The sequence below is a fragment of the Haliotis asinina genome, chromosome 16 (assembly GCF_037392515.1).
Source record: "Haliotis asinina isolate JCU_RB_2024 chromosome 16, JCU_Hal_asi_v2, whole genome shotgun sequence".
Taxonomy (NCBI): domain Eukaryota; kingdom Metazoa; phylum Mollusca; class Gastropoda; order Lepetellida; family Haliotidae; genus Haliotis; species Haliotis asinina.
In genome coordinates, this window is record NC_090295.1 from 22,862,587 (window position 1) to 22,885,456 (window position 22,870).

General features: G+C 37.4%; 2 protein-coding genes across 18 annotated transcripts in view; both read left to right on the forward strand.

Annotated features, from left to right (window-relative positions):
• LOC137268050 (PC4 and SFRS1-interacting protein-like) overlaps positions 1-20,561 on the forward strand; it is a 28,212-nt gene extending 7,651 nt beyond the window's left edge. The window contains exons 7-19 of the mRNA XM_067802552.1: positions 378-478; positions 826-912; positions 2,580-2,657; positions 3,625-3,750; positions 8,945-9,052; positions 12,296-12,410; positions 13,352-13,427; positions 14,678-14,773; positions 15,111-15,194; positions 16,415-16,490; positions 16,920-17,108; positions 18,114-18,191; positions 19,351-20,561. Of these exons, the coding sequence (XP_067658653.1) occupies positions 378-478; positions 826-912; positions 2,580-2,657; positions 3,625-3,750; positions 8,945-9,052; positions 12,296-12,410; positions 13,352-13,427; positions 14,678-14,773; positions 15,111-15,194; positions 16,415-16,490; positions 16,920-17,108; positions 18,114-18,191; positions 19,351-20,483 (2,347 nt within the window). The 3' untranslated portion in view covers positions 20,484-20,561. The remainder of the gene's footprint in view (positions 1-377; positions 479-825; positions 913-2,579; positions 2,658-3,624; positions 3,751-8,944; positions 9,053-12,295; positions 12,411-13,351; positions 13,428-14,677; positions 14,774-15,110; positions 15,195-16,414; positions 16,491-16,919; positions 17,109-18,113; positions 18,192-19,350) is intronic.
• A 1,726-nt stretch (positions 20,562-22,287) lies between these two features.
• The window catches only part of LOC137268011 (kinesin-like protein unc-104), a 76,612-nt gene continuing 76,029 nt past the window's right edge, over positions 22,288-22,870 (forward strand). For 16 of the 17 annotated variants that reach the window (XM_067802489.1, XM_067802481.1, XM_067802485.1 and 13 more), the window contains exon 1: positions 22,288-22,398. The gene's annotated coding sequence lies outside the window, so the exon portion shown is untranslated. The remainder of the gene's footprint in view (positions 22,399-22,870) is intronic. The other variant, XM_067802483.1, reaches the window with a different exon arrangement.

The following is a 22,870-nucleotide window of genomic DNA, read 5'->3' on the forward strand; positions in this document are numbered from 1 at the left end:
TGACTGAATATTTCACAATCTCTTTTTGTGAAGTTGTTATTTGCGGCATATGACACTTGTTTGCTGTTCAGAAATCTTACGTTTGTTATCATATAATGTTAATATTTTCAATGCCAATTATAAGAAATGTCAAATCTGAAATGTTTTTTGAACTTTATTCTGTGGGTCCTGTGAATTTTCAGTGGGTCAGACAGACTTCTGAAACTTACAGGACCCAATGTCCTGTTACTTTGAAACACCATCGCGAACACTGCCTTGTTAGGTGCTATTTTTCAGCAATGCTTGATTGAAACTACTTGTTTTGTCTACAAAAAAAGTAGTTGAAGCTGACTTGTCCCTAATTTTATAGAACCACAGCTGGAGGCAATTTGTTTCAGTAAAACATCATTATCCAGGGATAATAAGGAGAAAGAAAACAATGTGCAAATGACACCACTACCTGAGATTCAGTTTACGAAACCCGACTCCACTGTTAAAGGCATGTATATCAACTTGTGTAAAATTACCAAATTTGCACATCTTGTAATTTTTGTGAGGAATCCCTTTTGTTCACATCAAAGCCATTTTAGTCTTGTATAGATGTAAGATATCCAATGTTTTGTCTTAATATTTGGTGAAGCATTTTCCACTATGGCGTTCAAATATATTTTCAAAAGTGTCTTGCCACATGAACATTTTCACTGAAAAAATTTAGAAGCCCACGGAAAAGTAAAATCCCATTATTTCATTCCCAAAAAGGAAAACTGACTTGTCTGGGGCAAATTGGGATTTTTTAACCCCTGACACTGAATCATGTAATGACATCTGATTTCTTGTGCTTTTCAGATACATATACTGCTTCGGCATTTTGTACCAAGTCAGTGAAACCCCCAAAAAGCAAACAGGCCTGTAGCCGCAAAGATATTTGTTCAGGTATGTATTTACTGCTGTGCACCAAGATGTGTATCATTGTTGCTCTAGATAATTAAGAAATTACAAGACATTTGAAGTCACTTTGAAAGACTTGTTTTATTACGACTGTGTTGTCTTTTGTTTGATAGCCATCATTATTTCTTTTCACTTAATGTATCTTCACTAAAAGAATTTCTGTAATTCGGCACGTCCCAAGGATCCGTGTTTGGCCGTCTCTTGTTCATGCTGCAAGGTGTTGATCGTCACAGCTTTGCGAACAACATGCAACTTCTGAGAACATCTGCAGGCAAATGTTTCCAGAATGCTCTCTCCCATGTGGAGGAGTGAACTATTACCATCAAGTCATGACTGACTTGTAACAAACCATAGGTGAACGATGGAAAAACTGAAGCAATCATTGTTGGACAAAATCAGGTAACACATCCATTTGGAGAAAGGGACACTTCAGTTGGTAATACCAACATACCATTTGCTTGTGCCATCAGAAACCATGGTGTTGTGATTGACCCTGATCTGCAGATGGAGGGCCAGGTTACCAACTCTTGCAGAAACTGTTGTCACCATATTCGCAAGACTGGTCACATTTGACGAATGATCTCCAGAGAAGCCACATGTGTCCTTGTACACGCTTGTCTACTGAAACAGTCTGTATTACAGCTTGTCAGAGAGTCACCTCACGAAGCTCCAGAAAGTGCAGAACACTGCTTCAAGGATCTTCAGCAGAACAAAGTACACTTGCAAGGCAAAAGTAGAATTTAAGACACTCACGCTTGCTTATCAGTGCTTTCAAACAACTGTATGAAGTTACCAAAGTAACATAATCTCTGACCACAATCAACTGTGAGAACATAAAAATGTTGATCTTCTACATTCACCTATCTTGCTCCTTCTCTGGAACTCTGTTCCTAATGATATCAGGCTGTCACCAAACCTAGACATCTTCAAACCTCATTTAGTGAAATTCCATGTCTGAAAATACTATCACTGGTGAATTTCCTTGTTCTTACTTGTTTAAAGTACAGTGTATATACTCACCATTGTGCCAAGAGCAGACACTTTGTTAGGACCTTGAGTATTTTAGTATAAATTCACTCGTTATTATTGTTATTAACTTTCTTGTGTGTCACATGCTGGCTAAAGGGATTGACTTTCAAAATATTTTAACATCATAAGAGGACTGGATTATTGAGCTTTGTGCATGGTGTCATGGTGTTAAATCCTTTAATATTTGTGACTGAAGTGTGATTTTTTTTATGTAATGCATGGAACCTAACCAGTGTACAATTATAACAAAATAGTTGAAAGGGCTGAAGAGATAAAACTATGATTTTGATTCACAGAATAATGAAAAAGCAAATGCTTTCGAAAAATATATTTAAAGAGGAGGATCTTCATCATAGCCTTTGTGTAGAAATTCAGTGTCTTAGTGTGTCAACATTGCACAAGATAACCTTATTGATTGTTTTAGATAGTTTACAGACAATGATTATTTTATAGAACTCTTTGTGGTCAAATTAATAACATTTAAGAGCCTTCAGAAATCTAGTTGTCACTTTGGTTATAATAAAATGTTTATTACATATCACAGTATATGATAGGAAGGAAATAGGCATTATCAGGTAGGACTGATAATCATTTAATTGCTTTTCTTGTGGATTTCATTTCAGATACTGTGCATTCGACATCAACAAGTGACACTAAAAAAGTGAAAAAGACAAGTACACTTCCAAAGAAAGTTGGAAAAGGTTTGATTTAGAGCATTTGTTGTCAGTGGTAATCACAAGTATTAAAAGTGCAAATACTGTTCTCTATGACAAGACATGGTTTGTTTGAATGCTAAACATAGAAAATGTACAGAATACTGGAAAATGTAAAGTGTGTGGAAACCCATGTTTCCATTCAATGGAATTTGAATTTGAATTGGATTAACACTTCAGAGTAAGTTTGTTGACTTCATTCAGTGTTGCATATGTTGTATATATTTGTCTTATCAACAGGACACATTGCACCTTAAGTCCGCTAAATTTCCCAGTCTTTAGCATCTTGTCCCAGTGTTCATATGCACTGTTAAGAAATAGTTTGTAAAAGAACTTGCACAAAGCAATATGATACAACAAAGCAATATGATACAATAAACAATTGTATTAAAAGAATACCAAAGTTTACAAACTAATATAAATCACTACTAAGACAAAATAACATTGGCAGTACAAAGTACTGTTGTAGTACAAATTCAAAGGCAGTACCATACAAACACAGTGATTATAGCATTAATGACTGCAGTAAGTCACTGCCTCAATGTCAACAGTGGTCAGGTTTCCAAAATAGTCCTTGGCTGAATGATCTCCACTCAATTTGCTGATCTACTTGTATTACTTGAGATATAATGGGAGATCAAAACGAGTTAGCTCCCCTTGTATTCCTGAGAAGATTCAAGATTAGACTTTCCCACTTTGTGAGTCTGAATATTGTGAAAAGGACCATCGGATTGTAGTGCACTGTAATTCAGAACCCTGTCTAGATATAGCAAACGTCTGTGAAAGGTTATACACATGGAAGATACAGAAGAAATAGCACTGTCACTTAAAAAGAACAGAAATACTTGATACATTTTACTTCTGAAGGTTATTATTGTAACCACAGATCATTGTCAGCATAATTACTGGGGCCATTGTATGTTGAAAAGCATTCACAACTGTTTTTATGTCACAGAAAAGAAACAAGAATCCCAGAAACCTGAGACTTCTCTGAACAAGGATGTTAAAGTGAAGAAAGTGAAACATGTACAAAAAACCTCACTGAAAAAGAAGATGAGTGAGAGGGAGCTTGAGGATGTAGGTGAGTGAGGAATGGTCATCTCCACAGTCAGTAACATTCCAAGCAAAATGACCTGAAGTATGAGCAGTGATTTCGGCCAGTTGATGATGCACAATTAATCAAATAATCATATGTGACAGTGTAATCTGTAGTTGGAGGGCAAGTCCAAGCAGCAGGGTAAGGGGGTGGTACTCTTGAATGAAAACCAACACCTGCTGGGGTGTGAGCTGTGACTTGCACCACAAGTTGATTGCTCAAAATATGTATACTGAGAGGCATTAAAAACGCATATTCTCTACAGTAAGTCCATTTTAGAGATCTTGCTGTTTCCAAAAGTACAATATGGTGAAAAGATGCACAGTTGTGCCCCGTTTATCCCTAACACTTGTGGTTTTATTGAAATTGTCCAGATAAGCGAATTTTCAGATATCTGGACTACGGGCCATATGTACAAAGAAACGTTCAAAGAAACGTACAAAGAAACAAACATAGTAGGCATGAGACATAATCTTTATTGATTACACATAAACAAATATCAGTGCATACAATGTCTCATATCTCTTCATGCAGTTATGCTCGCTTGAAGAAATCAATCATAGCCTTTTGCACTGGCTGTGTAGACAAGCGAGGACTTTCGCCAGTCAGTTGGTCACTGTTGACATTCACAACATCAGCAGCAGCAACAGTCACATATACAACTTGTGCAGAGGATCATAGTGCATCACCAAGTTCCGACAAGGCCATGTCTTCTTGTGGGTCCTCATTTGATTGGATAATATCCACATGACGAAAACAGTTAGCAATTGTCTTTTCGCTCACAGCTGTCCAGGCTTGCTTGATCATCCGGATTAATTATAGTGACCCACAAATTGACACGCCTCAAAGTTCACTCAGTGTCACCTTGCTACTCAGAGGTTGTTAATCTTCTCACACTTCAAGGACTGCCTACTTCTTTCATGTTACGATACGCGAGGCCCTTGGTAATCGTGTGTGTAAACATACAGGTGCTCAACCATCTGGTTATACAAGATAAAAAATGCACATAATTTAGTGTTTTGAATGTGAAAATGACCATATGGTTACGGAAACCGGATTTCCGGATAGGTGAGCAAGTTTACAACGGTGTGAATTCATTTTAAGGAATTTTCGTTCGGAAGGCGAGTTTTCCGGATATGTGAGGTACGGATAAACGGGCCACGACTGTAGTTATGAAATGCACAGCCCTAATGTGTATGTTGGAATCCCACATTTTCAAATCACAGGGATGTGACATATTGAACGTACCAAAGAGCATTTCTAATGACAAACCAGTTGGATGAACAGAAAACCATGGTGCACATGCAATGGGCACACTCAGCTCCCATAATTCTCGATGCCTCGGTTGACCAGTGCATGTCCAAAGGAACTGAACCATTGGAGTGCTGCATGCTGTTGCCAATCACTTCCATGTCCACCAGACGACCCAGTCAAGGCTGTCATAGAGCAATATATAAAGTGTCCAAGACTATCTTCATCTGCCTGATGAGCAAAATCGGACTATATCACTGTCATCCCTCTTCTTCTTCGGAATCACTTCAGTACCTTGCAGACTCCAGCCTGCATAACTGCCCAACGAGGGCTCACACAGTATTGAGATGTGTCATTTGACAGTTGTGTGTTCTCATTACAACTTGTTTTGGGGATGCTAGTAGAGACATCGTTGCATCCATAATCCCCTGTAAACACAGCAGTTCTGTTAACAAGTCTTCATAATGCCCTTTCCTGTACCATCATATGCAAGTTATGGACAAATGAGAAATATGTCCGACATACATTCCTGATGTGTCTTTTTATTGCGTCTTAGTATATTTTATTTTTATTTCACCCTGTAACATTATGAAAAAAATCAATAATCAATAAAACAGTCATGTCACATCTGTACATGTCTGAGATATTGCACATAACGGAAAGAGTTCCCCCTTATTATTTTCCTAGTAACATTTCAGAAGTAATGCAGCATGGTTTGATCCTATATATTGTAATTAATGTTTGGTCTTTTAGTTATGTTTTGTGAGTTTTCTCTTGTGATTATTGTTTTTCTTTTTGTTAATAATTTTAGTACGTATTAATTTATGAATATACTCAATATAAGGGAACACCTGAAAGTACAAGTGTTCCTTTATTGTTTTCCAGGTTTCTTCACAGGCTTTGTATTGTACTATGGATGAAATTCTAGAAAAAAGGAAAACTTGTTCCCCTCATCTCTTTCCATGAGTATACTATTTGAGATTGGGAAATGGGAATAACACTTACTCCTACAGGGGCTGGGAAAGGCAGGATTCATGGGCACATTAAAATTTTGAAATTTACTATTGATACAAAGGCAGGTGCCCGTGGTAAATTCAGAAAATGGCTAATAGTCTTGAAAATGGCCCATCACACATGACCTACATGTAGCAGGGCGTGGAGTCATCCCACAGATGACATCCTTACCTTGTCAGCTTGCTGACGGGGTTAACCTCTTTGGTCATGTGGACAAGGCGTCCGACTTCGGATCAGAGGGTCCGTCGTTCGAATCCCAGCACGGGACTCGGAAATTTTGTGGCCGCTACATTGGCGCCCAACGTGGGGCTGAGCACGTTCATATGAAATTTGAACAAAATAAGCCTCAGTACCCAACTATGCGGCCCGGGACGTGCCTTCTGTTGACGGGGGAGTATGTAGCAGGGCGTGGAGTCATCCCACAGATGACATCCTTACCTTGTCAGCTTGCTGACGGGGTTAACCTCTTTGGTCATGTGGACAAGGCGTCCGACTTCGGATCAGAGGGTCCGTCGTTCGAATCCCAGCACGGGACTCGGAAATTTTGTGGCCGCTACATACACATCACAGAATATTAAACTTAAAACAAAAATAATGTTTATAATATGCTTAAATGCTTAAACATTAGAACCTACTTAATATTTATAATTTAGGTATCTAACCTTTAACAGGGAGTATTTGGAGAAGAAATTTGGAAGTCAGACATCCATCAAAACCGCCAAAACTGTTGTTTTAATGAAGGTGCCACTTGTGCAAATGTTGATGGATGACTAATTTATATTGTGCTGATGTTGGTGAAGAGCAATAGACAACAATAATCTGACAAAAAAGAGATCAAGGAATAGCTTGCCTTCTGAATGAAGCAAAGAACACCCTGCTTTCCCACAATAGAGCCCAGGTCCAGCTTAGGGTAATCAAGCTTGAGACAAATACCATATATACTCCAATAAAACCTCATTCATTAAATTACCACAACCAAACGGTTTAAATACATCATTATGTGTGATATTTAAACAAATAAATAAAATTTTAAAATATGACACAACCACACAGGATATTGACTTGATTGAGGATAGTGTCCTGCTCTAGACCCTATGTTCGTACATAATTCAAATAGAAACAGAGAATCCCATATGATTTTCAGGGACTTTGAGACCTACAGTGTCCCACCCTTTCATTCAGTTTGTTCTAAACTTGGAAATCTTCCTCAAACGTCTTTCTTTAACTGTTCGATTTTAAAATACAGCAAATTTGCTTTACAGTGCAGAAGCATGGGAATCCTAAAGACATGATTGTTTAGAGAAAAAAATCCATCATTTGTCATGTTGAAAATGCCCTCATGTTGGGCGTCAAAGCATGGTTTGTGGTGAATGTGGTGGATGTCCACTACATTTTGCTTTACAAATTAGAAGCCTTGAATTCTGGTAAATGATGTCAACTGAAAAGAGCCTACAATATGCTCTAACATTTAGTAGATACGACAATAGGGGCAATGTATGAAAAACATCAGAGACTTCACACATTGAAAACCTTTATTACATATGGTCAAGATGTTGTCTGTGTAATAGGCCCAGACAGTCGGTAATGTTTGTATATTTTTTAATGAATTCCAGAAATGCTCCCTCCCCCAATATAGATTTGCAATATTGGCATTTGAATGAAAGTAATGTTTATGAATCGTGTAATAGTGTTCTTGAAAGTGGAAAATAATGTCTAAAAAGTTCTGTGACTCATTTGTGAGATTTAGATTGTGTTTTTCAGAATTAATGATCGATAAAGGTAGAAAAATAGGAAATGATGTGAAAAAAAGTATTTATATGTTCTTGTGAGAGGAATAGAAAATGAAATCCACATTTTCTTTACATGTCCTACTTTTAAAGACCTGTGAATTCTGTTCATACCCAAAATGTAAATCACCAGAAATTGCATTCTCTTCTTTTATGATCTCTAGAAATGATACCGATATTTCACACTTGTCATTATGTTTAAAGCATGCCAAAATCTTAAGAAACAATGTACAAAAGCTATCAAACATTCAGGTGTTTAATTCAGCAAAATTTTCAACACCAGCATAAACTCAGTCTCTGCATTTTTTTTCTTTTATGATCGCTGGAAATGCTAGTGATATTTTGCACCTGTCTTTATATTTAAGGCATGCAATAATTTTAAGAAATAATGTACAGTGAAATCTATCAAAATAACAGCTGTCCAATGCAGCAAGTTGTCAACACCGGCCTAAACTCTCAGTGGCATTTGTGGCTAGTACGTTCATTTAAAAACTCTGCAATCCGGCAGCTGTCAATTCCAGATCTCAGCATGAGATGAACCAGCCAAATATGCAGTAATCAGCCCTGTGAATTTCGGCATGTGGCGAGGAATAGGCCAGATCACCAATCAATCCTGAATTGATATAATGGGATTATGAGGGTGTGGCAGCCATCACACATTGAATAACTATGTGGTTGCCAACAAAGATAATTTGAACTTAGTTCAGTTTGGTTATACTTGTAATCAAAATAGGCACAGAACTGAAGCACTTTACTTCATCTGGTGAGATGCACCTGCTGTCCCACATTGAGAACTGAGAGAGTGTCATTTGAGAAGAAACTAACCAAAGCATCTGACTTTTTTCATATTGTGTTAATTTATCATGTCATGTTATTAAATGAATAAAGGTGAATATGAGGTCAGTTCTAGTTGTAGGTAACAGCTCTACTGCTGTCTGGCACTGTCTAAACTGGAATATTTCTTCAGTTCTGATGAGTGCTGATTTAGAATGCTTCCACTGTATTGAAAAATATTGTGTGTTCAAATTGTTGTGTAAGTTACAGTGTATTGTGTGTAATGTATGGGGGTTGGGGGCCTAACTACAGTAAACGTCTTCTGAGCAGAAAAATGTTCATTCTTGTTACAGGCACATGGGTGCAATGTGTTAACAGCAACTGCTTGAAGTGGAGGTATCTTCCCAATGTCTCAGACCCAATGGCGCTTCCAGACAGATGGGAGTGCAGGATGAATACTGGTTGAGTATCAGTCCTCAAGATGGATATTGACTGAACATTGCTCTTGTGTATTATCAAAACTGAACTCCCTTGTGTCTACTTGTCATCAACACTTGATGGCCGTCTGTAAATATTAAAGTCTGGACAAGACGATCCAGTGATCAGCATCATGACTATTGATCTGTGCATTTGGGATATGATGACATGTGTCAATCAAGTCAGCAGGTCTGACCACCCATCCTGCAAATACATGGGTTGTATCAATTCCAAACCACATCTGTGCAGGTATTTCCAACAAATATTGTTGGATGACACATAGTCTGTCTCACAGTCTCTGAACCATATTATTTATCCCACTGTCTTGCCCTCCCTGCAATGATAAAACCCCAGATGTAGCAAGAGTAGATTTCCATGTTCCTAAACTCTGATCCCCCTGGGGCTCCATTTCAGTTTGGGTTTGTTTGTTACTATCAAAATTATATGTTTTCAGAGACAAAGCGTTAGTGTAGATGAGATGCTACATTATGCAAATAAACATGCACTGTGAAACTGATATATTTTAGTTAAATGTAAAATTTACTATTTACATGTATGTAGTTATTGTACCATACTAACATTTTAAAACAGAATCATTTATTTCAAACTTCAAATTCATTTGTTTTATTTGGATGTTAAATGTTTAGCATGCCACTGAAGGGAAAATTTGATGAAAGAGCTTTTATGATGAAAGTGATGTCAGGCTTTTTCCAAACTGAAAATGTGGACAAAAGATACCTAGAAACCAATCTGCCAGTACCCAAAACATTGCCCTGAAATTTCGGTGGTAGGGCAATAGGCTCACAAGGACATAACACCTTCAGACAAAACACCCCTAGGCTAAACGCCCACAGGACAAAAAGTCCTCGGTGGGTAGGGCAAAACGTCCTCAATGAAGATACAACAGAATACCAACAAATCTTTCTTGGAGCACATGAATTTATTCTCACATGAATATAACATGATATGATATAACATTAAATAAAGTCTGTAATAGCACATAATTCACCAGACCAGTTGATACTTGTAATACTTGTAATACAGTTAGTACAAGTCTAATATTGTAGCCAGTACCAGTTAGAAACACTGGCAGTGACTTGTCACCATTGTTGAAGTCTTAGCACAGATTTCACAGTCTGTCTTTGTAGCGTGGCCTTGCTGAAATCCTTAAGTAGCTCCCACACTGACAGATGGTCGTGGCCAGCTAGTTTTTTGAAGGCGCTGTTCTAGGCTTCGCACATGTTGTCTGTTCTCTGGTCATCAGTTTGTGTGGCATCTGCTACGTTCCATATATGAGGACTGAAGAGCGGGTGTGTGCGTTGAAATCGAATGCTGGGAACACTGTCACCAGTAGCTGGCCTCTGGAGTCTGCGGAAACTTCATGACACATAGTTGGCATCAAAGTAACTCTCAAGTTCTTCTAAATCATCCGGGATACAATCCTGTAAGAATGACATGCCATGAGTCACTTGCTCAACAGGTAAGAGGGCCAGTCCACTGAGCATACCACAGAAGTGATTCACCATGGAGTTGTTCTCAGTGCATTCAATGGACCTATTTCAAAATCCATGATCACTTTCGTGGGATCTGCACTATATCCTAATTCTTCACGCTTGCTCTCTATGACATGGAACAGTTGTTCATACATGTCCTGTGTCTTGATGGAGAGGAGGGCATAAACACAGGTGACAGTTGCGTCAGACACTTCAGCCCGAATGACGTAAATCCGGCTGTAAAACTTGAGGGATAAGGAGAAGCAACCATCCATATACCATGTAGATGATGCAGTAAGAACTCTTAGTGTTTCTGCGGTGGCAAAGATGGTAATCCTCTGGTTTCCGGATTCAGTAGTGGTGTCATGGATGATGAAGGGTCTGGGGACACTGCCACCTGTGGTATTCCAAGGCTCTTCAAACGTCAGGTTTGCCAGGGATTCGGGCTCTGTGGGATAAGATGCAGATTTGGTGTACATATACTCATCTAGCGCTAGCTTGACACCACCTTATTGTTCCTAATAACCTCCATGATGCAGTGTGATATACTAGACTTTACAGTCTTAACCCCTTATGTACAGGTGTGGAAGGATGAATTGATAATGCATCATTAACTGTAATAATGGTGCTGACCATCTTAACATGTCACAACGAGTACATTTGGCAGACTTCATTCCACAGTTAAAATAACAACATCATCACTGAGGAGCCCATAACAACTGTCAGCAGTGGGAGGATATGCAAAGAAAACATCATGTTAACTCCTGTCTTCTGGTACTTATCTGTAACAACTGTCAGCAGTGGGAGGAAATGTTCAGAAAAGATCATGTTATCTCCTGTCTTCTGGTACTTATTTGTAACAACTGTCAGCAGTGGGAGGAATTGTTCAGAAAACATCATGTTATCACCTGTCTTCTGGTACTTATCTGTAACAACTGTCAGCAGTGGGAGGAATTGTTCAGAAAACATCATGCTATGACCAGTCAACTCACAGAGGGTGTTTTATCCTATGGGTGTTAATTTGCAAGGTCTTTTTGTCCTGGGGGCGTTTAGCCTAGGGGTGTTTTGTCTGAGGGTGTTATGTCCTTTATGGGCTTATTGTCTGCCCACATGAAATTTCGCATCCGAGGTGGAATATCATCTCATGAAGTGACACCGTGAGTGTATTTTCCATTGAAATTTGACGAAGGAATGATATCTTAAATGATCACCTCTTTCCCATGTCCCAAACACTGTATGAAGAAATGATTGAATATTGGGATATGTTGTCACACAATATACTACAAAACTTTTATAGGTACTATACATAGATGCATTCAGTCATGTATTGCAGGGCAAGGTGGTCTCACAAGGTACTGAAAAGAATCATATCTCAATATATTAGTTTGAATATAACTTTCATAGTTTTTATGCATTTATTAAATATTTGCTGAAACAACTTTCTCCATAATTTTGTGTTATACAAAATTGCTATTGTTCAGACTAAAAGTGCTTTATGGTTCAACTTCTTTATTATACAAGGTCACAACGTTTCGAGACAGATTCTAGTCTCTTCTTCAGGTGAAGTGAGGGTAAAACTAAAGGGTTGCAGTATATATACACATAACAGTAGACTGATAACAATGGGTAACAAGATATACAGGTTTCTATTAATTGATGTACAGGCTTCAACTGATTGGTGTGCAGGCTTGTGTTGGAATGTGCAATGTATGGCTATGTATTTTTCTATTTCAGTGGCAGCTTTTAACAGCTGTGAGAAACCAGAGGAATCATATGATGAATCTGAGCACATTTTCACAAAGTACACAGAGGGTTCTGTTGTTCTGGCCAAGATGGCTGGGTATCCATGGTGTGTGAAACAATGGACAGTCATTACCTTAAAACTTATTTTAGTTTTGAATCATACAGTCTGCAATATCTGACAGTATTACAGGAACACACTGGGTTTTAGAAACCGGCAAACCAGTCAGGCTGTAATCAGAGAAAATGGTGGTTCATATAGTGTGAACCTGAATATGAGGGAGGTATATTTTTCACGAACCAGTACACTGATAAGGATTTAAATGAAGCTGATGATTTTAATTTAGTTGTGTCCTGTATATTCTTGATCAGAATCACTCCTGCCAAATACTAACCCTCAAGCAGCTTGTGATGACTATTTCTATACATGTATTTTACAGTTAGATTTCCTTTCATTTATTGTTTGTCCCATACTGAAAGTGGAAGACGAACACATAGCGCCTTATTAAAAGTGGCCAAATGTAACAAATTATTTTTGGGATTACGCTTTCTTAGTAAAAATTCAGATTCTAGTACAGTTGGGGGGTTGATATAACCCTACACCCGGTTTTAACGACAGCTTAGTCAATCAAGATAATGTCAACAGACTCAGACACGAAGGTTTGTTCAGATTGCGACAATCATACAGGCAAATTTACAACTCCTTCTACCTCTCAGAGTACCCCTGCCTCCGTTGTGTGCCCAGGTTTAATCGGTTAGATTTTTTAACAAGTGGAAGTGAGTTGTGATTAGTGCGCTCAACTTCCCAACATAGTCGCCTCATGGAGAGACAAACCAGTCATGAAGTCAAGTCATAGATGCATCCAGGGTATAGTGGAGATATATTGTAACATATAGCCTTGAGATTATCAAAGATGTGTACTGCACTGAGAAAGAGAATCCCAAATATGATTTGTGTCCGAGCTGTGTGTAGTTTTCTATATGCAGGAACATGAACCTTGGATAACATGCCAATTGCAACATTAAATTGTGGTAATAAATTATCCCCAGGTGGCCTGCCATGATAGAGATAGACCCTGATTATGAAACCTACTATGAAGTTGGTCATCCAGCCAGTATGTTACCAGTAAGTTCCTAATGTTTTTCATGCGTCATGCTCAGTCCCTCCGTGCATGTGTGCACACTTGTCTGTTTCGTAACAGAACATTAAAACTGTTCACTCTTTCCAAACCAGACTTGGCACATAGATAGGGCTAGTGGTATACTGGTGCCTTTGGTAGTTTTTGAAAGTATAAATAAAATATTTCATATTTCAATGGCAACAAGTTTGACTTTGAATTTGGTGAGTGTGCTCTTTTGCAGAGCAGAACCATTCCCTATTTCTTCACCAAACTTGGCACAAAGATAGGTATGGTGGTGTACTGGTACTTGTTGGTTATTTTGGATTTCTGAAATACAATGTTATTTTTTGCTTCCAACAAGTTTGGCTTAACTGAATTTGGTGGTAGTGCTCCTTTCTGGAGCAGAACATAATAACCTTTCAGTACTCTCCTTTCACTTTGCCATGTACACACCAAACCACTTGACATCATCATAACAAGCTGACATATTCATGAAGAGTAGTTTGCTATTGCGGGGAATATTGATGTCTTTGTCGTCTTGTTAATATTTGTCTTGATAATTTTATCATTGTTTATGATAAGAAGTAACTCAGAATATTGAGGCAGCAGAGTTTTCCAAAAGTGAATCAGGATTTTTTTTAAACATTTTTCTCACGTTGAGATTTGTTCAGTACATTTTCTTACGAATTCTCAAGTAAAGGTAATTCATAACATTAGTGTGACTCATGAAATAGCAAACATTTTATATGTTTGTGCTTTGAAATGGTTATTGGTATCCCATCAGTGTTTCTGTTTTCTGGTATAACCAGACTGGTTGAATGGTACTAAGTTAAAATGACCAGAAATTTCAAAGCTGACTGTCATCGTGTCCTGCAAAATTTAACATCATCATTCCATTGACCTCTGTCAATTTTATTTCTCCTTGAAAAATTACATTTTCAGATTTATATGAAGGTGTTGTCAAATGAAAAATAACTGTTTTGGAAAACCCAGCTCTAAAATAGCCTCATTGATGCATTTTGATACCCATTACATTTCTGATTGGTTGTTAAGGTGCAAGTTCTGTTGCACAAAGAAAAGCATGATCACTTGACTGGTAAAGCGTACAAATGACTTGTACTTGAAATGCTAGCTGGTCACAATCTCCAGCTGTAAAAATTGCCTGCGTAGACACTGATCCCAAGTACCACAGTGGGTGTACCTCTTTGTATTAAATAAGTTCAGATGTTGATTTGTGCCTGATTTATTCTTTCAGACCAAGTACCATGTGGTTTTCTTTGATAAGATTGTGTCAAGAGCCTGGATCAACATTGCATCAGTAAAGCCATTTACAGAAATTGATGTGTTACCTGTAAGTGTGTGCATATGTGCAGGCTGGTTGTTAATGCAGCACTTGACAGGATTCCAAGTCTAGGCATATCCAGTGACTGATACTGTGAACAAAATCCATTTTGTCAGGATGTCATGATATGTCTTCAACTACGTCCCCAAACTTGATCTGTAAACTTGCCTTTCAACTGGTAAATGTTGCTTGCAACCAATTCATTACTGTGAGTAAAATATGAAGGGAAAAAGCACCATTTAAATATTTTAATGTGTTTAGGAGACTGCAGATGGTCAGGAATAGTTAGGTTGTCTTGGATGAAGATATACTCGTAGTGAAAGTATTGACTAAATATTCATTTCAGAGAAAATGCAAGGGTCATGACTACACAAGGGAAGTGAAGATAGCTACAGACAATGCCAATGCAGCCTTAAATCTCCCACTAAAGGTTAGTTGCTTTGCACAAGAGTGAGTGAGGTTAGATACACACTGTTTTTTACAATATTCCAGCAATATTGTGGCGGGGACACTAGAAATGAGCTTCATGCATCATACCCATATGGGCAATTGAATTCGGGTCTTCAGAGTAACAAGCAAACACTCTAACCACTTGGCTGCCCCACCGCCTCTTGTGAGAAATGAGGCACAACTGAATATGAAAGTTATAATAAGTGAGGATGAACACACTCATAGCAGTCTGACAAAATACACTGAACTGTTTTTAGTCCTGGCCATGTGCTGTATAACCAACACGCATATAACGAGTGAGTGAGTTGAGCTGAGTTTTATGCTGCTCTTAGCAATACTACAGCAATATTATAACGAACCTGGATCTTTGGCTTGATCTTCAACCACTAGGCTACCCCACTGCCCTAGCATTTAACAAACTGAAGGCAATGCGAAGTAGTTTTATGGTTGTGTATGTCAATGAGAATAATTGATGTTTATAACAAACTCACTGTTTATATCTAAACTGGTCACACAATTAATCAGGGCCCATTAATCAACTGTTTCAAGACATGTACAGAGATGCCCACCTCTACGATTCTATTGTAGTCACTACAAATTTTAGCCACACTACAGAAAACGATTAGAGAAATTTTACAATATTTGAAGAAAGTTTGTTTAAATTTGGATATATCGTCCAAAGCATATATTTTTGTTGATTAAATACATTTTTTTCTGAAACGAAATGACAAAATGAAAGGTAATGCTGATAATTTGGAAATATGCTGTTGCAGGTATGAGTAATGGCAGCTTTGCTCTTGATTTGTGTCACATTATCTTTCTTAGAATTCATCATGATTTTTGAGTGGTCAGTTAACTACTAGTTTTAATGGTTGTTCAAAGTTGTAATAAACAATTGAAGGCAAGGATTAACTGGATTAAGCTGTGATACCTTGTGAGGGACTTACACCCACAGTTTAAAGTAGTAAAGCAAGGGATAGGCTATAGTATTTGAAGTTGACACATAAGGTCCATAAATCAAATGACTGAAATTAGACTGTTCAGCATCAGAAAAAATCATGGCAGTCACACCATCCTGTAAGTATTTACTAATATTGTGTATGAGATGATAAATATTGTAAATATGATGTCATGTAACTTGATCCAAGATGTCTGATATTATTACTGAATGTGTAATTACAGTCCTGATGCTTGTTTCAGGAAAGGTTGAAGAAGTATAGCTTTTCAGCCCGCTTTTCTGGAAAATGGGGGGATTTTAAGAGCAATACTGACCAAGGTGAGGCAACAAAATATATTCTAGGTTCTGAGGCATTACATGGAAAATACCTTACAGCAAACATTCACTGTTTCTTACTTAATTTCAATTCCAAATTCAACAGTATATCATTCTGACCCGTTGCTGCCTTTGCCTGAAAATATGGGTTTGTTCTGATATAGTAGGCATTAACAAATGAGAGCAAGTGTAATAAAGCTTACCATAAATAGGAGCTGTTCCTCTTCAGCATGACATGTATTGTGGTTCTGAGGGATGACAGATTCATGTCCTGACACTAAGGTATTTGAATTGAACAGTGACTCTCAAAATAGTTATCCCATATTTTATGAAAAAATATTTCATGTTAACACTTGATGAATAAATTCTTATGAATACAAAACATGTGACATTGATTTAGAATGTTATCTTAAGAAACTTTTTTCATTACAGACAATGCCAAGGACGAAAGGAAAAAGTCGAAGCTTTCAAAATGTTCAAAAAAGAGAAAGATTGAACAGGAGGACAATCTTGTTGATGATGAAACTTTAAACCAAATACTTAACAATTCACAGTCTGTGTTGTCTGATGTTGCTGGAATCTTGGATTCAATGGAAAATGATGACTTCAATTGTAATGCAAGTAAGTATTTTAATCTGGTAAGCCTTTTCCGTTAAATTTTGATTCTGGAAACAAACTGTAAAGAAAGCAAATGATTTTTCTGAAAGAGTGAGTGAGTGAGTTTAGTTTTACTCCGCACTCCACAATATTCCACCTATATGACTCGATAAATACGATAAGCAAAGTCACCTTTTATGGCAAGCATTGGTTGCTGAAGTTCTTTTCTACCCCGGACCTCTATGGGTCTTTTTCTAAAGGATGATAATGCTACATAAGAGAAATGAAGAAACTTCCTTTTCTAAACATGCAACGACCCATGAAGGTCCGAGGGTAGAATAAGCATTCAGCAACCCATGCTTGCCATAAAAGCGACTATGCTTGTTGTAAGAGGCGACTAACAGGATCGGGTGGTCAGGCTCGCGGACTTGGTTGACACATGTCATAATGTTGATCACTGGATTGTCTGGTCCAGACTCGATTATTTATCATTTATCACTTTCACAAGATCTGAGATCACTGATTTATAGATACTTTTATGGAACTGTTATAGGAAAGACTTTATACAAGGGAAAAAAATTGTTTTTTACTTCAAAATTCAGCTTGAACATCACAAACATCTGCCAGGAATGGGAAAAGGTCTATTCTTTTCAACTACTCCAGGAACAATATTTTCTTAAATGAAATTTCGTGCACAGCAGACACCCGATGTTAGGTTTCTGCACACGGATACATGACTAAATGCATATCCTTTGTTACAAAAGGAATAAAATAAAAAGTATTTGGTCATTTTGTTTGTCATGAAAAATTCCCAAGATAGATTTGTTATTGCTAATGAAGGAGAAATCCGATTTTTAACATATTGATAAAATTTGATGGTTATGTTGAAGTTTGAATCCTGACACTCGAAAAAGCTGACTCATATGTCAATTATGTCAATACTGTGAGTAAAGAGAAATGCACTACAGTTACAGCCAGGAGATTCAAAAGGGAAATATGTTTGGATTTAAGTTTTATATTTTGTTTCAGATTCTGAATATCAGGTTTCAAAGCCTAACTCAACTGTAAAGAAAGTGAAAATTGAGGGAGGTGATCCTGATCTTCAGGGTAAGCAGATTATCAGTTTTTGAAATCAGGGTATCTTGAAATTCAGGATAGCAGTATACTGAATGGACAATCTCACAAAAGAAGTCATAGTGAGATTGAATATTGTGTTGGGCAAAGATTGATTTGCTTATGGAGTGGAGTTATCTCCCTTGTATCACAATGCAATGTCCAATGTGGCACTGCTTCAATTTGTGTTATTTTGCTGTCTGTTTCAGGGTAGTGTGTGGTATCAATGGCACAGTTAACATATTTCAAATAAGACATATATATAAGGCAATAAACTTACTTGGCAACTTTATTGTCATTGAATCAATCAGCTGAACATCATGTTTAATTTGCATCAACCTCATATTGTATGAAAATTTTGATATGGCCCAGAAAATAAGGGGAAGATAGAGTCTCTGGGATTTGGAGCTTGGTATGATATACAATGAAAGAGCCTGCAAATGTTCTCATCATTAGAAAGAGAAGAACATCTCCCTTTAAACGTTTTAGTGATATGTAACTGTTTTAATGATTCCGTTAGTATTTTTTTAACCCCCCAAAAATGCAAGTTTTAGACTTTCATCCAAGTAAATTGCATTATCTTGGGTATTGTGCAAGCAAATCATATTCAGGTTACATCTGAGATGTGGACTCACGAAAATAAGATCCTTTCTCAGCCAAGGAAGGAATCTCTTTAGTACATCAGACAGCTACTTTTGATTCCTTCAGTGTCTAGATGATGGATAGATGAAATTCAGTGATTACAGTCTGTATACCTTGCTATTTCCAGCTAGAATGGAATATCTTTGGAAATGTTTATGTGTTTGGGTTTTTTGTTTTGTTTCGTGTTGGTTTTTTTTCCTTTTGAGGGGGAGGTGGAGAACTACTTTGTATTTGATCTAAGTGAGATACTGAAAATATATCCATGAGCGTAACACATTTTTGCCAAGGCCACTTCTGGCACTGTCATTAGGTTTTAGGTGGCATCATCTGCAATGTATTGCTTTATATTGTTATGGAAGCAAATACATTATATCTTTGTTATTTCAATTTCAATCTCAAACTTTTCATTAAAAAACATTCATTACTGCATAGTTGTAAAACTTGCTGTATTCATTGCACCCCAACTGGAAATATAACACCTAACATATGATGTATTCTGCTTCCATTGTAGTTTCAGATGCCAGATGTGGAGATTCAGAGAGTATGAAGGAAGCTGCCAAGTTCGAGGTTGCCAAGCTAGACATGGACATATTTACCATGGAGTTAGGTTCTGTACAACTTGAATCACAAGACCAACTGAATACAGATCTTCAGGGGGATGATTGCTGCAGCGCTGGAGAAAGTATGGCTTTGCCAGACTCTGTCAATACTGGAAATATAGATGAAACAGGGGCAGCAGAAATGCTTAACACAAATTCAGCAGGTAAGAAGAATAAATCTCAGAAGAAGAAATCAGCTGATGACAAGGATAAGAAACAACACAAACCTAAAGAGCCAAAGCCTTCAGGAGAACAAGACATCTGTGTGCAGGAAGAAACTACCAAAAAGAAAAAGAAAAACAAGAGAGATGGAACAGCAATTGAGTGTCCTGAAGTAAATTTGGAAAAGAGTAAAAAGAGGACTATAAAAGAAGGAAAGACTAGAGATTGTAGTAACAGAAAACCAGGGGAAGACAATGTTGAATGGAAAATGCAACACAAAATGGATGGAAAGAAATCTGACAAGTCACTGAAGTGTACTAGACGTGATGGGAAACCTGAAAGTTCTGTTCTTGGTATGTGTAGTTATAATAAAATGAAAATAAAGAATATATCTAATGAAGGAACAGAGGACAACAATACACTGGAGATCAAGAGAGAAAGTGAACAAAGACAAAATACTGTCTTAGAACTGAAGACCAATATGGGGCAAGACAAGAGAATCAAGAAAAAGAAATCAAAATTCATCAACCCAGTACATGCTGCAAGAGAAAAGGTTTCTAACACTTCAAATTCGGACAAAAAATCTGGAGATAGTGAAGTTTATACAGAAGATAAGAAATACATGACAGACATAAACAATGAAAATACATTAGTCAAACCATCCAGTCAAAGCAGCCGAAAAAAGGTTTTACTTAAGGAAACAGAACAGGATATGAGTGATGGCGAATTGTATTTAGATTTCAACATTCCTGTCAAATCCACCCTTGACAAGATTGATAGTGATGATGATGACTTTATGCTTGATGAGCCCGACATGTCAATTCACAGATCTGCTATGGTCACACAAGAAGAGGATTCAGATCCTCTGGATTTTGAAGAGTAAGATTATGTTTCAGAGGCTATTAACTTATACATTGATAAGTGCTTCTACAAACCTGAACTGCACAATATGGGGTTTCATGTCCCCATAAGGAACAAACATTTATATGACCATTGAGTCAAATATTAAAATAACATTTTTTGGTTTGAATTGTGAAAATTTCTATGTAACTGTTAATTGTGACTTCAAGATATTTATGCTGTTGAAATTAACAAAAATTAAAAAAAGATCTTTTTATGGTAGCCGTTGACAAGAAATATTTGCAATTGTAACTGACTTTGAAAAAACATCAGCAACCAGTCCCTGAAATCTGTAATTTGTTAAATCTGTATGAACAGTAGAATGTTTATTTTTGAAGGTTTCTTTTGTTACAGATATATTCTTATTGTGTTGCATTCTTATCAGTTATGTGTTGGACCATATGATTTTAGTTTTGATTTTGAAGTCTTAGCATTGAGATTTTTACATATTGTTAATATTTATTGATTCTGCATTTAGCTCAGGTGAAGTTAAGCAAGTCTGGAAAGAACTCACAGTTCATGGCATATTGTTGACTGTTATTTTACAGAATAACCACATTATTGTTCATCTGATATTGTTTTCAATTTTATAACAAATAAAAACAAATTATGTTGATGTATGCTTTCTTCTTTAAGTTAGAGTGGTGAGTGAGTGAGTGAGTGAGTTTTAGTTTACGCCGCTTTTTAGCAATATTCCAGCAATATCACGGCGGGGGACACCAGAAAATGGGCTTCACACATTGTACCCATATGGGGAATCGAACCCGGGTCTTCGGCGTGACGAGCGAACGCTTTAACCATTAGGCTACCCCACCGCCCCTAAGTTAGAGTGGAGTGTGGAGCTCTTAATAAGTCTTGGTGATTCCAGAACGGTATTTACATTCAGTTGTGTTAATACTGTTTTTCACTGAATCATCTACATAAGTGGTGCCTACTGCTTTGGATGGAACACTATACATATTTTGAAGAGCTCACATGTGTTGTAGGAAAAACACAAATGCAAACAGAAGCTGGTTTAACCCAGTAAATGGTTTTATTTTTTAACAAAAAAAAGACAAAATGTTTGCCAACACTTTTGTCGATCACAAGATCTTATGTGACCGTGTATTATGCTGGCATTTTAATCTGAACATAGGGCACACCTACTTCCATTAATACTGACATCTCCCGTGGAACCACCGCTGGGACGAACTCAGCTGGAGAGACCCGACAAGGAGACGCTGGCCGGACCGAGGGTGGCCTAGTAGCCAAGTGAAAATAGATAGTGTCCTTACTTAATGTTGTAATAATGCATATCATTCGAGAGAACGCTCTGAGTAGGGTTCTTTAGTATTTTAAACTCCCCTCTACTGCCTGAAACCCTACCATAAAAACAAGCAACACAATGAGGAGATATAATGAAAGTCAGGGTTAGCGTTTGGTAGTGACTTTCGTCTCTACCACCCGCGAACTCTCGAATGACACGAAAATGGTGCCGCGCAAAATTTATAATTTTTATGACGTCACACGCCCTGTCGAATGAAAAGGCGTAGTTTCCGCCATAGTGTTTCTTGACGTTATGTCCCATTAGAGATAGAAAACATTTGGTGTTTTGTTTGTTAATATCGTTATTTTGCACCATATCTCGTCAACCATTTTCATTAGTATGCAATTCTCGGAGAATTTGTTGAAAATAAAACTACTTAACAACTGGAAACAAACAATACGCTTTCATAGTATAAAATTTTGTTTATAACTGTATGTAGTTGTATTCCTATTAGTACATCAGGTGCCCGTCAACCAATAACACGACAGTACCGCAGAAATGGCTGAAAATAACCTGTTCTTGACATTTGCAGACGAAATATTGTGATCGTAACTGAATTATGGCATTATAGGACCATCTTTGGCATTTTAAGGTGAGATGACATACGAAGACTATCTCAAGGCGATTTTTTACTTTATTGGACGTCTTTACTGTCTATCTTTACCTATTGTACAGCAAATTATACCGTTCAAACAATGATACTGATAGGCAGTCAGTCACATGACGCTGTCAAAATCACAGACGATATATCGTCAGTAGCCTCTCGCATACTTTCCTACGAGTTCATTGTCTTTCTTTGAGCGGAGCTTATTAAGGTTTAAGATGCCGTCGAGCCTGTACTGATATTCTATGGTGACAGCTGGAAAATTTTGAGATTTCATAAATTATCATAATAATTACCTATGGACACCATGGCCTTGGCACTCGCAGGAACCAGACCTAATATTGATATCTGTTGAACGCTCACAGATCACTGTCTGAAGTGGATTTGTGTCTGGTGAATTTTTCTTATGTACCTTTTCATGAAGAATATAAAATTATTTTGTGTAGGTATAGACACAACC